The 17,782-nt window shown below is 35.5% G+C and overlaps 3 protein-coding genes across 7 annotated transcripts in view; 2 read left to right on the forward strand and 1 right to left on the reverse strand.

Annotated features, from left to right (window-relative positions):
• Positions 1–1,468: 1,468 nt before the first annotated feature.
• Positions 1,469–9,608, forward strand: LOC132029808 (psbP domain-containing protein 5, chloroplastic). The gene is made up of 11 exons (XM_059419176.1): positions 1,469–1,576; positions 1,663–1,820; positions 3,762–3,870; positions 4,436–4,485; positions 4,764–4,831; positions 4,920–5,018; positions 5,490–5,549; positions 5,665–5,724; positions 5,804–5,858; positions 7,824–7,873; positions 9,073–9,608. The coding sequence occupies exons 1-11, from the start codon at positions 1,518–1,520 to the stop codon at positions 9,169–9,171; spliced, it is 867 nt and encodes a 288-aa protein (XP_059275159.1). The 5' UTR covers positions 1,469–1,517; the 3' UTR covers positions 9,172–9,608.
• Positions 9,609–10,999: 1,391 nt separating this feature from the next.
• LOC132029809 (plant-specific TFIIB-related protein PTF2-like) lies at positions 11,000–14,926 on the forward strand. 2 transcript variants are annotated; one of them, XR_009407936.1, is made up of 2 exons: positions 11,000–12,762; positions 13,076–14,926. XR_009407936.1 is itself a non-coding variant. In XM_059419178.1 (1 exon), the coding sequence occupies exon 1, from the start codon at positions 11,091–11,093 to the stop codon at positions 12,675–12,677; it is 1,587 nt and encodes a 528-aa protein (XP_059275161.1). In that variant the 5' UTR covers positions 11,000–11,090; the 3' UTR covers positions 12,678–12,872. The 2 variants fall into 2 exon arrangements, 1 of the variants encoding a protein (XP_059275161.1); XM_059419178.1 differs by lacking the exon at positions 13,076–14,926 and having other exon boundaries at positions 11,000–12,872.
• Positions 14,927–16,438: 1,512 nt separating this feature from the next.
• Positions 16,439–17,782, reverse strand: part of LOC132029810 (protein TIC236, chloroplastic) — a 31,006-nt gene continuing 29,662 nt past the window's right edge. For all 4 annotated transcript variants that reach the window (XM_059419182.1, XM_059419179.1, XM_059419180.1 and 1 more), the window contains one exon: positions 16,439–16,817. In XM_059419182.1, coding sequence (XP_059275165.1) covers positions 16,671–16,817 — 147 coding nt within the window. In that variant the 3' untranslated portion in view covers positions 16,439–16,670. The remainder of the gene's footprint in view (positions 16,818–17,782) is intronic.

The raw sequence follows: 17,782 nt of genomic DNA on the forward strand, positions 1-17,782 counted from the left end.
GGGGAGAGGGGTTGGGGGAGGAGATTACAACGTGGGGATTCGAACCGTCACGAACAAAGTAAAAATTCAAGTAGTCAACCAACTGAGCTACTAAATTGCTACATTGTTTAATCGTTTACCCTCTCTCTTGTCTTTTTTATTTTTGAAGTAAATATTATTCTGATTTTAAGATATTTTATTCCAACAATTGAATCTCGCATTTGACTTTATATTTATATAATTGTAATGTTGTTTCCCCTCAATTTGTTTTCACCATTATCACGTGAATACGATTTGTATATTAGTTGAAGAAGGAGGATCATATAGTTTATTCTTTTCCCTTCAAAATATTTTGTCTGATTCAAAATAAATGTCCATTTAGCTTTTAACACATTCCTTAAGAAAATACTACTAACATTCTAGGCAAAAATAGGTACTTTGACTAAATTATTCTTAATTAAAATTTGCAAATACTATTAACTTTTTTTTTTTCCAGCTATAAACTTGACACATTGAGATCTGGTCACTAGTACTTAATAAAGGCAAATTTGAAAAAATAAAATTAATTCCTTTTTAATTGTAAATGAACACTTATTTTGAATCAAAATAAAAAGACTAATTTATGATCTATTTTCCAAAGTTAACGGGTATACAAATAAATGATTTAACTATCCTCTAAAAACGATTTTTTTGGGTTTCAGCTCTAAAACCCTGAATCACAACCCCACACTTCCAATTCCATCAAAATTCTCAAAACGAAGTGTTGAAGTGAAAGAAACATTAATAAGGGTTGTGGCGTAGTGGCTAATACTACTCCATTCTTAACCAAGAGGTCTCGAGTTCGAGCACCCTTAAGTATAGAGTCACCATTGTTAGGGAGTGCTTTCTTGCCCCCCCCCCTTAATTTGGGATTACCCGGCATGAATCCGAATTTAGTCGGGTCACGATGCGGGTATCGGACATCGCAAACAAAGAAAAAGAAAAAAAAAAAAGGAACAAAATGGCGTTCAAATCAAGAGAAATGATGAAAAAGTTAGTGAAGAATACAGGTGGAGAGAACAACTTAGCATGTATATCGTATATATTTAAGGTATACAATAGTGTGAATTGTAATGTCCCAGAATGTACAATGCACATAACTACTCCAATGAATTTTTTTAATTTTTTTTATAAATAGATATTTAAATGGGTATTTTTATTTTGCCTGAATAATCATAAAAAATAAGATCCAAAAATTCTAGCAGATAACACTTTCATTCCAAATGAACAACGGATGTTGAGTACCTCGAATTACAGAGTTGCCTTTGTTAGGAAGTGTTTTATCCCTTAATGTGGGGTTTCCTGCACTTATTTGAGTTTAGTTGGACCCTAATAACACCTTTTAAGAGACCAAAAAAAAAAAAAAGCTCCAATATAAATTGTCCATCAACTAAACAATTCCTAAAAGAAAAGGAAATTTATATTGTATTTCAACACAAGCTCAGCGGTAAAAAGATCACATTGTTTTTCATTTGAGGATATGAGCTAAATCCAAAAATATGGCAACAGCTCTTCTCTCATCTCCTCCATTGCCTTCTATCCTTCCAACTCCCTTAAAGTAATCTTCTTTTCCTACTATTGTCTCCCTTTCTCTTATCTCTTCTTTACCTTAACAAAAATTGCCTTTTTTTTTGTTTCTTGTAGGAACCAGAACAAGATTGTGTGGAAGCAAAAGAAATGTGGTAAAATCAGGTCATGTTCAGAGTTTTCCAAAGAACCCACTTTGCAGTATGGGGTTTCAAGAAGGGACTTGACTTTCATTGCTCTTTCTTCTTCACTAAATCTAATTTTCCCATTTTCAGGTAAAGTTTGCATTTTTGGGTGTGTCTAAGTATCAATTCCAATTCCACATCATAGTTTTTGAGGTTTCCTTGTGTGAATTTATTCTTACCTTATCTGTTGTTTCAGCTTGTAATGTTTAGTGATAAGATGAATATCAGCATTATCATTTAAAGTCACTTATTGGCATTTTCGAAATCTCTCTCCCCCTAGTTAGACTCTTTTTGACATATCCAGTATTTTTTTTTGCTTATTGGATTCTGGATAAATGAGTTATAAATATTAGATAACTTTTTAAATACAAATACAGGGTTTGCGCCTAAGATTCTGGATTAATTAGTTATACATATTAAATAACTTTTTAAAACAAATACAGGGTTTGCGCCTAAGCTACTGGGTTCTGCCGGACCTGTAACTACAATGCTGGCTCCACCCCTGTTTACAAGTAAAATGGTTGAAGTAATTGTGGTCATAGAAAATATAGTTTGACTCCTAAGATAGTAATAGCGTCGCACAAAATGATAAAGAGTAGTTACATGGTAAAGTGTCTAATAAAGTTGAGTAGTGAGTCAAGGAGATGTCAACCAAGTTTTGAAATTATTACTAGCAAACTAGTTTATGTTTGTTTGAATTGCTGGAGGGAGAAAAGTTTTAAAAGATAGACCAATCTTTTTAGGACTGAGGAAATAAGTTCTCTTCATAAAGGGACGGTCTTTTATAATAAAATAACTTAAACATGCATGTTTAGGATGGTTATTAGAATAATCTGGATAAAGGAGAAAACAATATAATTTTTAATTTATTGCCAATTAAGGAAGTGGTCAAGTAAGCTGGATGGACTAAGCACAAAAGCCAATTTTGTAATTAGGAGTCAGCAAATAGTGTTTCACCCTAAATCTTGTTACTGCAGATAAACATATTGTTTATTTTTGCCTTTAGTCTTTATTTGGACGGCATGGAGGGAAAAGAAGGGAAATGAGGGATAAGTGTACCTCTTTTGTTGAGAACCAAATTTTTGGTGTAGGTTCTCTTCCTTTTGTATATCGCTAGTGTACGAGGTCCCCACAATTGTTAATAAAATTATTTACCTTATCAAAAAAGGAAAAAAGAGGAATAAGTGTAGCACTGGCGTTTGTTTACCTTGTTAGACTACCTTAAAATGAATCAAGATGAAAGGTGAGGGAGTGTTGGAGAGTAAGGAGTGAGATAAAAATATTACAGCTGATTCAAAACCAATGCCGGGTGTGTGGATGTTATTTGGATGTCCAAGGTCAGGAACAGTTACATTCATATGCTGAAAAACACATTAGGTCCTCTCCTAGGTGATTGAAATTATATAAATATATATATTTGGTAAATAAAAGAATGATAAATCATTTTAACAGCAACTTTGAGCAGTAGTGACGTATTGTCTTTCTTCCACTTAAAAAATAAGAGAAAGAACTTGCTGGGGGAGGATTCCTTGCTGCTTTCTCAAGTATATGGATTGAGCACATTGTTTAACTAGATCTCGTTCTGTAAAAATGTTAGCCCAATTAAACTTTTTGGACTCGTTGGCCCTGTGAGCAATCAAATATTCAAATTGGTGCAATTTGGTACTTCCTTCCATTTTTCCTCTAAGTTTAAATACTTGTGGATTGCAAAGCAGTAGCTACTGCTTTTTCCAGAAGTATATCCAATAGTTGCGTCGTATAGATTGATGTGGAACCTTCGGATGGTTAAAACTTTAGTAGATAGTTTAATACATTTCTTTGGCAACTGAGATCATCTGGGATTGAATTGATTTACGTAGGTAGATTCTGGGCAGCATGATTGTATGTACAAATATTTAGCTTAATGTAAAGATCCCTGTTTCAAGGGAAAATATTGTGTTGCATTTTATAATTGCTTTTAGGTTTAGTTAAAAGAGACTTGGTTGACTTGGGTTCCCAATTTGGTCTTTTCATCTGTGCTATTATATGCAGGTTTTAGTGCTGAAGAAGAGTTGAAAATGGGTTCAACTGTCGATGACATAAATGCCTATTCCTACTTGTATCCTATAGAAATGCCTTCGAAGAAGTTTGTCTTCAAATGGTAAGCAATAGCTTTGTTACTAAATCCTTGTCTGCTTTCCATTTCTCACTTGTTAGAAAATCATTTACATTGCTGGTTTTTATGGAGTTTTATACTAAGAAACAGTGGGCGTGATAATTTTAGGCCAAAGAAACTTAGACCTTTGAAAATTCTAACTTTGGATGAAAAAGACAAGTTGCTGAAGTACGCATTCACATCCTTCAGTACGTTTGGACAGTCCCCCCCCAGGTGCCTTCGGGGATTCACTCGAACAAACTCGTAGCCCTGAATTCAGTTTTTAAGGTCTCATCATGCAAGTGAGAACTTCCAGTTCTTTTTCACTTGCCAAAAAATCTGTATCCATTTTTGATGAACAAATCCACTTCTGTTCTGTATAGTATGCTTTCCCGTTGACTAATGCTTTCCCGTTGACTAAGTGTCTGTGGCTCACTTAACAACCATTATAGATTTGTTTTTTCTTGTTTGTTTTTTAGTTTTATGCAAATGAGCTGTATGAAAGAAAACCTCTATTTTCATGCACTGCATCCTTAACTTGTAGGAACCTTACTCTTTTATATATTTGAAGGGTGGAAACCAGAAAATCAGAGCGTTATTCATCGGCTGCGCCACTATCACGTAAGTCGCTGTAGCTTGTCTCCCGTTTCAAAGAAGGTGATACTTAAGATATACTTTATTTGATATTCTGGTTGGATATTTGGGAAGTCAATGAACTAGGTAAAAGTCCTAACTAAGCCGCACGGTCTCTGAGCACCGCTGCCCTATCATAGTCTACTTATACATACTTCACTTATTCCAAAAAAGGAAAAAAAGAATACTCGAGTCACAAGGTTCTAAAATATGCTTTTTATTTTTTATTTAATGGCTTAATTTCCATCTGTTAATATATCATGCAGCTGATGCACGCCTTCGCATTGTGTCTGAACGAGTTGACATCATTGATAATCTCATCATTTCTGTTTCGGTAATTCGTCTACTCTTGAATTGATTCTTGTTAACTTTGACCATATTTCCGTTCTTTCTTTGCGACTTAATGCAATATGTTTGTTCAGATAGGTCCTCCCAACACACAGTTCTTAAAGTCAAAGGAGAAAAGTACATGGAGTGCAAAAGATGTTGCTGATTCTGTTTTGGCTGATAAATCTGCTTTGGTAATTGACTCTATGTTCCATCTCAAATAAATTGACTCCATGACTCCAAAGGCAACAAATACAATAATTGAGTCTAGCAAATATATGATGTGGTTTGCATATCAAGCCCAGCTGTTTTTTAGAATATGTTTTACTAGTTCATCAGATTTTCAGCCTCTTCTTCTGTGCAAATACGATATGGAACTAACATATTGTTCTGTTTGAGAATAAATGATAGCAATTTTGAACTGATCACCTCACGAAACCAAATAAGTTGTTTCATGCATCACAAAGTTTCTCGCGAGAGATTCGGTTACATTAACTCTTAAGCAGATGGCACATTGGTTGAGCCATTGCACATATTCTTCCACCGACTGCCTTATAAAACTTCTTGAAATGCAGCCCATTCTTTCTCCTTTTCTTTTTGCATGGATCTCAAAATAAATCCACTATGGTATCTGTGTGAGGTAACATTTTCATATGTATCTACAGCGTGTAACTTCAACTCAGCGATTGGCTGAAAGTTCACTTATTGATGCACATGCTTCTGAAGTGAGTATCTTTTCACTTATGTGTTACACGGCGTGAATTATCATTTATGAGTTCTTGGACCCACTTTGTAGTCGACATGCACTCAGTCAACTATTTTCTTTTTATAACAAATTAGATTGATGGTGAGCCCTATTGGTACTATGAATACCTTGTTCGGAAATCACCAACCAAAACAGTAAGTTTCCTCTTTAAGTTAAAAATCTAAATCCTGAATGATTTTCTACAGTTCTCATATTTCATGTTGTAATATGCAGTCTCAAGGATCAAATCTTTTCCGCCACTATGTTGCTGCAACAGCTGAACGAGATGGTAAAATTGACTTTTAGTTAGTGACTATTTTACTTTACTTTTTGCACGCATAATCTTTAGGTGAAAATGGAAGTGTATTTATTAATAGGAGGTACTTTTCCCTTTTGAGATGTAACTATGGTATTTAAAATCATAAACTTGCTAGTTTCTCCTATAGCTAGTTAATACGATATTTATGAAATAATTGTTTCATTAGCTAAGTATTCTTCAGTAAAAACATAACAAGTTTGAGGTGATTCAAAATAATACGACATTCAACATAAGGTGGAAAAGTTCATCCTATGTGCTGACTTATTACTCATGATTTAGAGTACTCCCTCCATTTTATTTCATCTGAACCTATTTGACTAGGCGGAGTTTAAGAAAGAAATAAATAAAGACTTTGGAGCTTGTGGTCTTAAACATGCCACGACATTTCCGTGGCCACTGAATCATGTTAGTAAGGGTAAAATAAGAAGTTTAAAGTTAAATTATTTCTAAATATAGAAAAGTGTCATTCTTCCTGAAACAAACTAAAAAGAGAAGATGTCACATAAAAGGGAACAAGGGTACTAAATAATCTATTCCTTTGGGGTCGTTGTTTTTTAAACAAGTTATATTGGGATTATAATGTGGGGATTATAATACGAGGATTAAATAATGACCGGGTTCTTTAGTGATTATACTTTTATTGATAGATGTTTGGTTTATTGGACTAAAAATGGGATATGTGTTTGGTTTAAACTATATCAATTTGGATGCACTTTTAGTTTCAATTTTAATCTTGGTTTTCTTAACAGACATCGGGAGAAAAGTTTTGGAGATGGGCTTTGTTGTTTTATACCAGGATTGTTACTAATCTTGGGATATTATCCCACATACAGTGTGGTATAAAATAATACCACAATTGTGGTGTAACAATCACGGAATTAAAATCCTACCAAATGTGGGATAAATTAGTTCTACGTTTTATCATGGGATTATAATCACTTATCCTTGTAATCAAACGACCCCTTAATTTTCAGTTGATAGTCAAGAGGGGCTTTAAAAGGTGGCATAGGAAGGTGTTTAATTTTCTGGTCTGATCTGGTTTCTTGGACATGGCCGATCATTTTTCCTCAAGCATATATCTTTGGGCTGGTATGCGCGTAGTTATGACTTCACTGCATATTACAGACTATTCTTATTTTCATGTTTACAGATTTTTGGTCTTTGGCCAAGAATAAAAGAATCCTATGTAAAAACTTATTGAGGACATGAAAAATCTTTTGGGTATACATATTTCTGCAAACACATGAATTTATGAGGTGCATATCTTATATCTTAATTCAAAAAGATTAAGAATATCCCGTCATTTTGGTCTTATAAATGTTTTCTAAATTTACTCTGTGTAATTTTGTGTAATTTAACATTTGATAAAGCTAATAAGTCTTCTTTGAACAGTTCAAAAATATAAATGTAAGTAATAAATTCAAGATATGTTGTACCTTCAACTAAAGTGATGTGTTTAGTAATTGCATTGGCATATTCCTACATAATATATTGACATGGTAATGCGAAGATGAGTCTTAGTAATTGCATCGTCATATTTTTTTTTGATGACTGAGAAATCCGTCTGGGGCCTACCCTTGGGACTAACTGCAGCCTTCGAAGCTCGGGATAATGGGTCCTGTCTCTACCCTTTTTCACATGAATACCAGGCTTAGGTTGCATGGCGCAAGGCTCAAACCTTGACCTAAATCACAAGTCCCTCAACCTTTGCCACTTGAACGAAGTTCTGGGGGCGCATCAGCATATTCATATATTCCATAGTAACCTGATAAGTGATAAGCTTATATTGAAATACATTTCAGTGGTATGGAATGATTAGAATTGTGTACTATTATTTGTTTAATATATGATTAGAATTGTGTACTATTATTTGTTTAATATACTTAGAGGAATCGATTTGCTGGCTAGCTTATTGGAGAATGCTTGTCATTTCAGGTTATTTGTATACTCTTAGCGCTTCCACTCTTGGCAAGCAATGGGAAAAAGTAAGTGGTTCCATCTTGTGATTTTTTTCAATTTTTTTTAGCATGAATTTATAATATCATATAATGGTTATATCACTTAGTTGTACAGTACTTCAGCGTTGCCTTTACATACTTGATATTATTACAAATAGCCGTACATGAACCTGACAATTGAAGCAGATGAAAGATTTGCTTCTTTCTGTATTTTATTGAAAATGCTGAAGAAATTTAAGAAGTTCAGCTAGTAATTAGACCTCAATGTTTGAGTCATCAAGGGCACAATGCTATCTAGAAATATTGTTTGTGATGTTCCCTTACAAGATTCAACGGAAGGCTTTTCTATACATCTCTGAAGCCTTCTTGTCTTATGGGATAATTTGTTTGTGTCTTTTAAACAACATTACATGGATGCATAAGATTCTGCTTGAAAAGGCAGTTCAGTGCAATAAGCTCCCACTATGAGTGTGGTCTGGGTAATGGCCAAACCACAGAGTCTCTTATACATCAACCTTCTTACCTTGTATTTATGCAAGAACAAAACCCGTGACGTCTTGGTTATGGAGACAACTCTTACCATTGCGCCAAGGCTCCCCTTCCATAAGATTATGCCTTCTTGACTTGATGAAAACACATACATAGTCAAGTTCCACATTGGTTGAGGGAGTGAGTTGCGGTCTCCTTATATGGTCATGGATAATCCTCCCTTCATGAGTTAGCTTTTGGGGTTGAGTTAGTCCCAAAGTCCATTTCTTAAGTATCAATGTCAGTCCCTTCGATCCTTGTTGGTGTTTCTCAATGTTAGGCCCCCGTGTATATTATCCACGCTCCAGCTGTCTGGTCCTGGGCATGTGGGGGAGTGTGAAATCTCACATTGGTTGAAGGAATGAGTTGTGGTCTCCTTATATAGTCTTGGGCAATCCTCCCTGCATGAGCAAACTTTTGGGAGGTTGTGTTAGGCTAAAGGTCCATTTCATAATACACGCACAAAAAAAAAGAAAAAAAAAAAAAGAAAAAGAAAAGGAAATAGATTCTGACTTCTGAATTTAAATTCTATATTTCTTCTTTTTAGGTGCCCTGGCATGACAGGGTTTTGCTATATGCAACAACTAAAACAGTGGGGCTAATCTCCCATTTTAGAAAAGTCCTATCAACTTTTTTCTTTTTTTCCTCTGATATTTATGCTATGCTGCAAATTTCATGACATAGTCCTTATTCTGCAGATGGGGCCCTCCTTAGAAAAGACAGTGGCATCTTTTCGACTTCTTCCTCCCACAGAAAGCTATGTCCCTCCGTACAAAGATCCGTGGAGGTTTTGGTGATCGCATTTCAAAGTGTGGCTAGGATTAATATTTTGTCTCCTGATAGCAAAGAGAGAGATCCAAATGTGGTTTGCAAATGAGAAACAACATTGCAATTCTTTTTTATTTGATGTGGAAACTATACTTCAAGCTGAGCTCGAACTTGCAACCAGACACTGCTAAGCAATTTTGACACGAAACTCGTGCTAAATGCCAACACAGCTGCTACACGTTTGTGAGACAACATTGCAATTCTTGAATGCAATTTTTGGTGCAATATTTGCTACATATTCTTTTAAGGGCTCTTTGCCTGCCAATAGTCATCTCCAGGCTTGAATTTTCTGCAAAATGCAGCTATGGGTTTTTAGGTGACTCTTGTGCTTTTGGACGGGAAGATCTTCTCATGAAGAGTTTGAGTAACTGTTGTAATATAGAGATGATATTGGAGGACTTGTTAGTATTTTTCTGCATATAGTGTAATTGTATGTTTCTCTGAAATGAAAAATATATTTTTGGAAAAAATGAACTGCTTATGTGTGCTTGAAGGTGCTTTTCTTCAGTTTTTGCTTTGGCCCAGCCATTTCTGCTATCAATTTGAGCAAAAGTGTGGGATGGTGATTGATATAGTGCAGTAATCTAAATAACATTTGAGGCTAGTATGCATACATATCATGAAGCCCACAACTAGGGGGTTTGGGTAAGTTTACAAGCTCTTCAAACCAAATTATAAGCACCTTTTGGTTTCATCTATATGGTAAGCGAAATACCAAAAGCGGTGCTTATAACCAAAATCATCCAGAAGTCATACATAATCTCATTTCCAACTTATGATTTTTTGGTTTATTAGGACAATTATTTTGACCAAAATTTTACTATTTTATTCCTAATATTTTTTGTGATCCTAACATTTTTTGTGATCTTGAAAAAGTCTTCTGAAAACAAAATTTCAAACTTATCTAATTTTTGTTGTTGGTCATTCTCCATGTAAAGATACTTAATAATAAATAACCCTAATGGTATTATAGTCATTTGAAATCACAAAAAGGTTTAACTACACTAAACAACCCTGTACTATGACTCAGTCACTGATAAAACCCCTTGTATTTTAAAATCAAACACTTACACCCCTATATTATGGAAATCATTCACTTACACTCAAAGATTTTGTTAAATCTTTTATTCATGCGTTTGTTTTGATTAAAAGGTTAATAAATATTTTTTGAAACATTTATAGTTCAGAATTCATAAATAGAAAAAATGAGAACAAATTGATTAGTAAGATGTACCAACTATTAGTAATAACTTCGTTGCACTTTAAATATGTAGTTATTTGTAATTTATTTAATTAAAATATTTATTATATAAAAATGTCTCTATTTATTTTTTAGCTTCAAAATTATCTTAAATATACTTAGTTAGATGAAGTTTCACTTGTGTAAGATTTCCTTTATATAAAAGATTTAATTTTTTCTAACAAGTAATACTCTCTCTGTACCAACTCATGTGACACTTTTCGGTTCTCGAGATTCAAACTACTTGAACTTTGACCAAGATCTTAAGATGTAATTTTTCACCAAATTGATATGAGAAAAGTTGCAGCTTATAGTACTTCTCATGTAGTTTTCACATATATAAATTTAAATCTTAAAGTATTGAGTTAATCTAACCCAATTTAGCTTCAAAATTTAGTCAATTTGAATCTCGAAAAGTAAAAAGTGCCACATAAACTGGGACGGAGGGAGTAATATCAGCGAGGGTAGTAAGTGTAGGATTTTGACAACATAGAGGGTATAAGTGTTTGATTTTAAATTACACGGATGCTTAGTTGTAGTTAACCCATTAAAAACAGCATCATTACCTTATAATGAAACACATGTATAAGCTACTTTGAATTAGTTAAAGTCAAACAGGCTCAATCTGACATTTTGTAAATCTCTCAAATGGAGAATTCACCTTCTTGCAAGAATTGTGACAAGACGACAATCGTTCCAGATGATGTAACAGGTAATTTAGTCTGTACATCATGTGGGGTTATTCAAGATTTTGTTAATTTTGATCCTCAAATTGGTGGTATTAGTGGCATAGCTGGAACATACGTTAAAACTGGCACATCAGGTACTGGAACTCTCTATAATTACAAACAAACAAAAATTTACCTAGCCCAGAAAATAATTGAAGATTTAATGTACCAATTAGGATTTTCTTCCTCAAAATCTAGTGAAGTTAAACTTATGGTAGAGAAAATTACTGATAGTGAATATGGACAGGGTAGATGGTTTTCAGTACTTGTTGGTGCATGTGCTTATGTTGTAATGAGGCAAGATGTAAAGCCATTGGCTATTGTTCAAGTAGCAAATTTGGTGGGGTGTGATATTTATGAATTGGGTAGAATGGTTTATAGGGTTGTTGATTTTCTTGATTTGAAGTTGCCTGGATTCGATATTGTGGATTCGTTCGAGCATTATATTAGGAATTCCCCGAGTTTTAGTGAGGTTTCTGAGGATTTGATTGGGAGGATGTTGAAGCAGGGTGTGTTTTTGGTGCAGTGTTTGGTGAAGTGGTACGTGACGACGGGAAGGAGACCGTTGCCTGTGGTGGTGGCAGTGTTGGTGTTTGTTGCACAGTTGAATCAAATCGATGATGTGACGATTGAGGATGTTGCGAACGAGTTACAAGTGGCAGCTGTTACTTGTAAGTTGAGATATAAGGAGCTTTTGGAGAGGCTCGTGAAGGTTGCTCGAGCTTTGCCTTGGGGTGAGGATGTTACTGTCAAGAACATTATGAAGCACGCGTCGTTTGTTATTCAATACATGGAGTTGAAGTCAATGTCAAAGAATAGTAATGATAAAAGGAAGAGTTTTGAGGATGGTGGATTTGATCTGGATTATTTGATTGATGATTGTTTGAGCAGCGGAAATGATTATGCTTTAGATGTTAATGACACCGAAAATAACTCACAGTACTTTCAGATGGATCATGCATCAAGTTTGAGTATTGAAAGTCCAAATAGATTCCAGATATCGCCGGAGTGTTTGGCAATGATTTATTCAAAGATTAAGAATGATATGTATGTGGTGGAGTCTACAGATAGCAGAGATAATAACATTAGGAAAAGGAAGAAAAGTTATGACATATTTTCATACACAGATTGGTGGAAGGGCGAATCAGAAATGAGCAAAAAGCTTTTAGTGAAGCAAATAGTGGAGAAAGATGTGGGATTGCGTGCTATGCCTCCTTCTTATGATAGTGGTTGTTTGGCATATGAAAGGAGAAAAGAGAAGATAAAGGCAGCAAAGTTTCGAATCCATAAGACAATGTATCCTTCAGATGCTGGTTCAATTGATAATATTGAACTAGGCTCCCTTGAACATGTAAATACTGGAAAGAAAAGGAGAAGGAAAACGAAAGTTAATGTTGATTGGGAGGATTTCGTTATTGAAACCCTTCTCCTTCATCAGGTGAAAGAAGAGGAGATAGAGAAGGGGTATTATAAAACCCTGTTGGACTTGCATGTTTTCAACTATTGAAGATCTAAGTTGTCAATATATGTAAAGCAATTCTTGCAGAAAAAAATTCTTTAGTTTCTCTGACTGATTCTGGAGAGTATAGGAGGTAATATTAGTTAATGTTTTCATTCTTTAGATTTGCACAAGTACCATATTTTTGCTATAGTGAATGAGAAATATATTGGTGGAATATAAATCAAACGGGCTACTTTTTTTTTTTTTGGTCATAAAAGGATATATATATTGCATCCTCTAACAAAAAGGTCTACAGAGAAGTCATCTGTGGCTGTACCACCGTACTACCACTATTGGCTACATAGTATGTACAGAAAACATAGTACTGCTAGTATTACCCATAGAACTAGGGCTTGTTGTCATTGCATTAACCCTTCTAATGGACGTGTCTCCATTATTGTCAGCACTCAAAATAACCATCAAGAATGAAGGAGGGTCCCAAAAGAGCGTACGTGAAGTTGAAGTAGAGCTTCCAACAGTAGTGATGGTCGTAGCTGCTAATCGATCTGCTAATTTGTTTAGTTCTCCGTAGACGTGACGTACCGTAGGATCACCCAGCTTCCAGAGGAGGGACCTGCAATCATCCAAAAATGATGAGTTTTGCTTATTAAGAGAACATGGTAGTTAAGCTACTTGTTTAGCGTCAACATTAATCTCCAGTGGGTGTAAATTATATTGAAATGCTAATGTGAGACCTGTTAGAAGAGCATGCAGTTCACATGTCAAAAGCATGAGTTATGTGTGGTTCCTGTAAATCCTACAACCCAGTTTCCCTCACTATTCCTAAAGACCCCATTTAGACCACTAATGTTCGTATCTATATCCAACATACCATCAGCATTAAGCATGTAATTAGGGTATTTGAGAGGATTCCATTTTACATATAGAGGAATGGTTGAGTGTCGGGGTTTATTAGTCCCTGCAAGGAGCCAATATTCGCGTGCTTGTTGTGCAACAATGTGAAATATAACAAAGAAAGTTTCCCTTCACATAGGAATTTGTTTCTTTGGGTCCAGATATCCCAAAGGCAGAAGGGAAGGAATGCCTTTGAAGGTATAAGATCAAAACCATTAGGAGGGAGCAAATGCACAAATGCAGAAAGCCAGTTAAACGGGTGTTGATTATTGCTGCCAAGCAGCTGAACTTTTGTGTAATACCAAGTTCAATCTATAGTGATACAACTTTGGAGCAGTAAAGAAACAGATGACTGATATTTTCAGCCTCATTTGAATCATACAACCTAAAGTTAGGTGATGGAATCAAAGTAATGTGATGTAGGCAACTGGATGTGCGCAGTCGTGCATGATTGAACAGCCAAAGAAAGTACTTGAGCTTTGGTGGAAGTTGTAGTTTCCAAATCCAATTAAAAGAAGTAGGAGTACTGATGAGTACTGATGTGGGTACTGGACTGTACTTTAGCTAGAGCTTGAAAGCAAGATTGAACTGTGAAGCACCCAGACTCCGTTAAGACCCCAAGTAATACAATCATAAGTGTTAGTATACTGCGGAAAATATACAGACTGAATCAGTTTTATGATTGATTCTGGAAGATCAAAGGAAAGAGCAGAAAAGTTCCAGCTGCTATTGGATCGATACTGGCTAATATTGTTATGCATCTCACCGTATTATTTGTTGTAGTTACTGTTCCTTTTTTCAGAATTGACATGATTTGTATAGTATTTTGCCATGGCTTTTTCACTTACGCTATTTCTTTTTCCGACCTGCTTTGAAATGTTTTTTCATGAGCCGAGGGTCTATCAGAAACAACCATTCTACCTCCCAAGGAAGGGGTAAGGTTTGCATATGCCCTCCCCAAACCTCACTTGTGGGATTACACTGGATACGTTGTTATTGTTATGCATCTCATGTTTGAGAAGAGGTCCCTGAATAAGATTGCGGATGGACTGATGGGTTTTATCCATGGATCATGCCAAAAGTTTATGTGCTCACCCCTGGCAGGTCTCCAAAGTAATCCTTTTTTGGCACTATGGCCATCCTAGCTGAATGATGCTGAAGAGAAATTGGTTTGTTGAGTAGTAGTACGATGTAAGTACTTATTGCGCGGTACAGCAGCCCACATAGTAATGTGAGTAAAACAGTCTCCATGCAGATTCATAGTTTGAAGGCTCTGTATCCCTAGTCCTCCATTTTATTTGGTCGTAGTAATGGTGAACCACTTAACAAGATGTAATATTTTCCTAAAAGGAGTAGTTCCCCAATAAAAATTACGTTCCATACCTTTAATTATGTATGAGGCTAACTTTATAAATTGCATAATGTGATTGAGTAAACTGTTAAGGGTGGAACGGATAAGAGTTGCTCGACCAACCATTGTGAGAAAATTTGTTTTCCAACCTGCCAAACTCATCTTAAAATTGTCCAAGAGGAATTGGAAATCATTCTTAGTGGGTTTCTTTGTGAAAATAGGGAATCCCAAATACTTTCCAAAGCTACTCTCCACATTCACATTAAAGGATGTAAGAACGAATTTTTTGTTCAATTCAATGAGGTAAAATAGACCTTTGGTATGGTCCCGCCCTTCCTCGATTCCGTCAGAGATAATGAGCTTTTCAAATGCATTCATCGCTTTTTTTTTTTTTTTTCAATAGCGTTTCTTGAGAAAAAGATTCTTGATTTTGAGAAATTAATTGTTTGCCGCAAAATGGAACTGAACTGTGTCAAAATGTCTGTGACGGTGTGAAAAGAAGTCTGCATTAATTTTGGCACATGGGATAATGTTGTCAGCAAATAGCAACTGAACATTTATCTTGACTCCATGCATAGTAATATAGCTATATATGCATATGAATTTAGTCTACAAATTTCGATCACTTTTACCTTCGTGTATTAAGATAGTAGCAAGCCAAAATTAGGTCGGCATACGTAGAAGCCTAATGTGGAGTTGATACTCTAATTTTGTAATCGATCCAAAATATTTATTTTAAAGTTTTCGTGACGATAATCATAATTATAATTAAAAAAGAAAAAGAAGCATTCGGGTGGTTTTCTATATCATGTCGGTCCAGTTCCGTGTTATCATTTCAGATCTAATTTCAATAATTGGACCAAACAAAATGCCTAATCCCACTATCCAAACAGAACGTACACCAATTTCCTCGAGTCAAATCTTTCTTTTTTGGTTGAGACAAAAAAAAAAACCTGTGTTTAGAGATTTAATTCTTATGTTGAAAACTACTAAAATGGTGGGTGCTGAAAAACATATGTATTCAATGTCTATATAACTCAAACAGGGGAATTGCTCTCATTATGTCATAGTGCAGCAAAAAGAGAAAGGGCGGAGGATGTATTACCTTGGTTGCATCTACTTCTCTGAACCCAAAGTTCTGCTCACACCAGAAAATTGATCAAGGAAAAATAGTTTAGGGTGATGTAAAGAGATGCTGCTGTTTACGTCCTTCAACTCAAAATTATTAAGAAGAAACGGAAGACATGCATCTTGCATAACAACATACCCAGTATAATCCCATAGGTGGGGTATGGGGAGGGTAGTGTGTACGTAGACCTTACCTCTACCTCGGGAAGGTAGAGGTTGTTTCCACGAGACCCTCAGCTCAGTGCAAGACGAAAAATAGGCAGTAGCAACAAGCAAAAACAATAGCAAGATAATAAAATAACCGAGACTAAAGAACAACAGATAGTAATAGTAATCTAAAAATAAGAAAATACAAGAAGAATGCTAAAACTCCGGGAACGGAAAAGAAATGCGCCCGATTACCCACTACCCTTCTACCCTAATGCATCATGCATAACCAAAAAGTAAAATTTATAACCTATAAACATGCTCATTTATTCATTCTTTGAGCAAAGAATAATGGAATTTACAAATAATTACACCATTTAGATACAGCAACGAGGTCTCCTTTTCTTTCTGGAGGGTGACAAGTAGAGGATGGTTTAGGGGTGGGGGAAAGGGGTTTGTTCTAGACACCTAGGGTCCTATAGCAAGAATCAAATATGTACACTGTCGGAAACCTTAGCTTAGTCTTGTGATGCTGTTGAATATTCAAATAGAAGACGTTTAGATGGAGTAGACTGTAAAAGCACCCTAAGCCGGCTCGTGAGCTGATATATCAAGGTCCACTGCATTGCCATCTCAGAGTCTTCCATCTGCCTTACGACAGAGGCCTGGAAAACAGAGTAGAAAAGCCTTGGTTACTGATAAAGGGGCAGAACAAACAAGCATAAAACTGCAGTATGACAAAATAGAAGACTGCAGATAAAGGAGCATTTACAACATCATCCCAGTGTCTAGCACTCAACCTTTTTTTTTTTTTTGAGAAGGTAACAACTCTTTTATATATCCAGAAAAAAAACTGCACCAAGTTAATGCAGTCCAAAGTAATTACAAAATGCTATAGATCAGTCTCCTATTCCTTTGGTTCACAAGGTTCCTATAACATCTACAAATGATTCATGATCTTCCATATATTCATGTTTACACCAAAAATAAAACAAAACTACGCACTTCATCTTCAAGTTCTGGACAGAGCTACATTTGTTTTCAAAGCATCTTTGATTCCTTTCCTTCCACGCTGTCCACCAAATACAAGCAGGGACAACTTTCCATCTTTCCTTCTCGGTAGCTAGGCTACTGTAGCTCTTCCAATTCTCTAAAGTCTCCAGAATACTTCTAGGCATTACCCACATAAGTCCTTTCAGGCTGATGAAGATCCTCCACAGCTGACCTGTGGTTTTGCAGTGTAGAAAAAGATGATTGATTGTCTCTGCATCTCTCCACATAGAGAGCATGTTGAACACAGATCTATGTTCCTTTTTGTTAAATTATCCTTAGTTAGCACAGCATTTCTAGCTAGTAGCCAAGTAAAGCATGCTACTTTATAGGGGATTTTGACCTTCCAAATCAGTTTCCAAGGCCAGCAGTCAATTTGATTGTTTGAGACATTGTATTCTCTGTAAGCTCCTTTGACAGTGGAGTACCTTGGCTATTACTTGACCATAGTACAGAGTCTTCAGATGTGGAAACACCTTTGAACTGTTCCAAAGTGTGATAGAATCTGTTATTCTGTCAATCTCCCAGTCATTAAGTAATCTCCTGTAGCTCAATCTCCAACCTTGGTTGTCCCATACCT

Source organism: Lycium ferocissimum, chromosome 9 (assembly GCF_029784015.1).
Source record: "Lycium ferocissimum isolate CSIRO_LF1 chromosome 9, AGI_CSIRO_Lferr_CH_V1, whole genome shotgun sequence".
NCBI lineage: Eukaryota > Viridiplantae > Streptophyta > Magnoliopsida > Solanales > Solanaceae > Lycium > Lycium ferocissimum.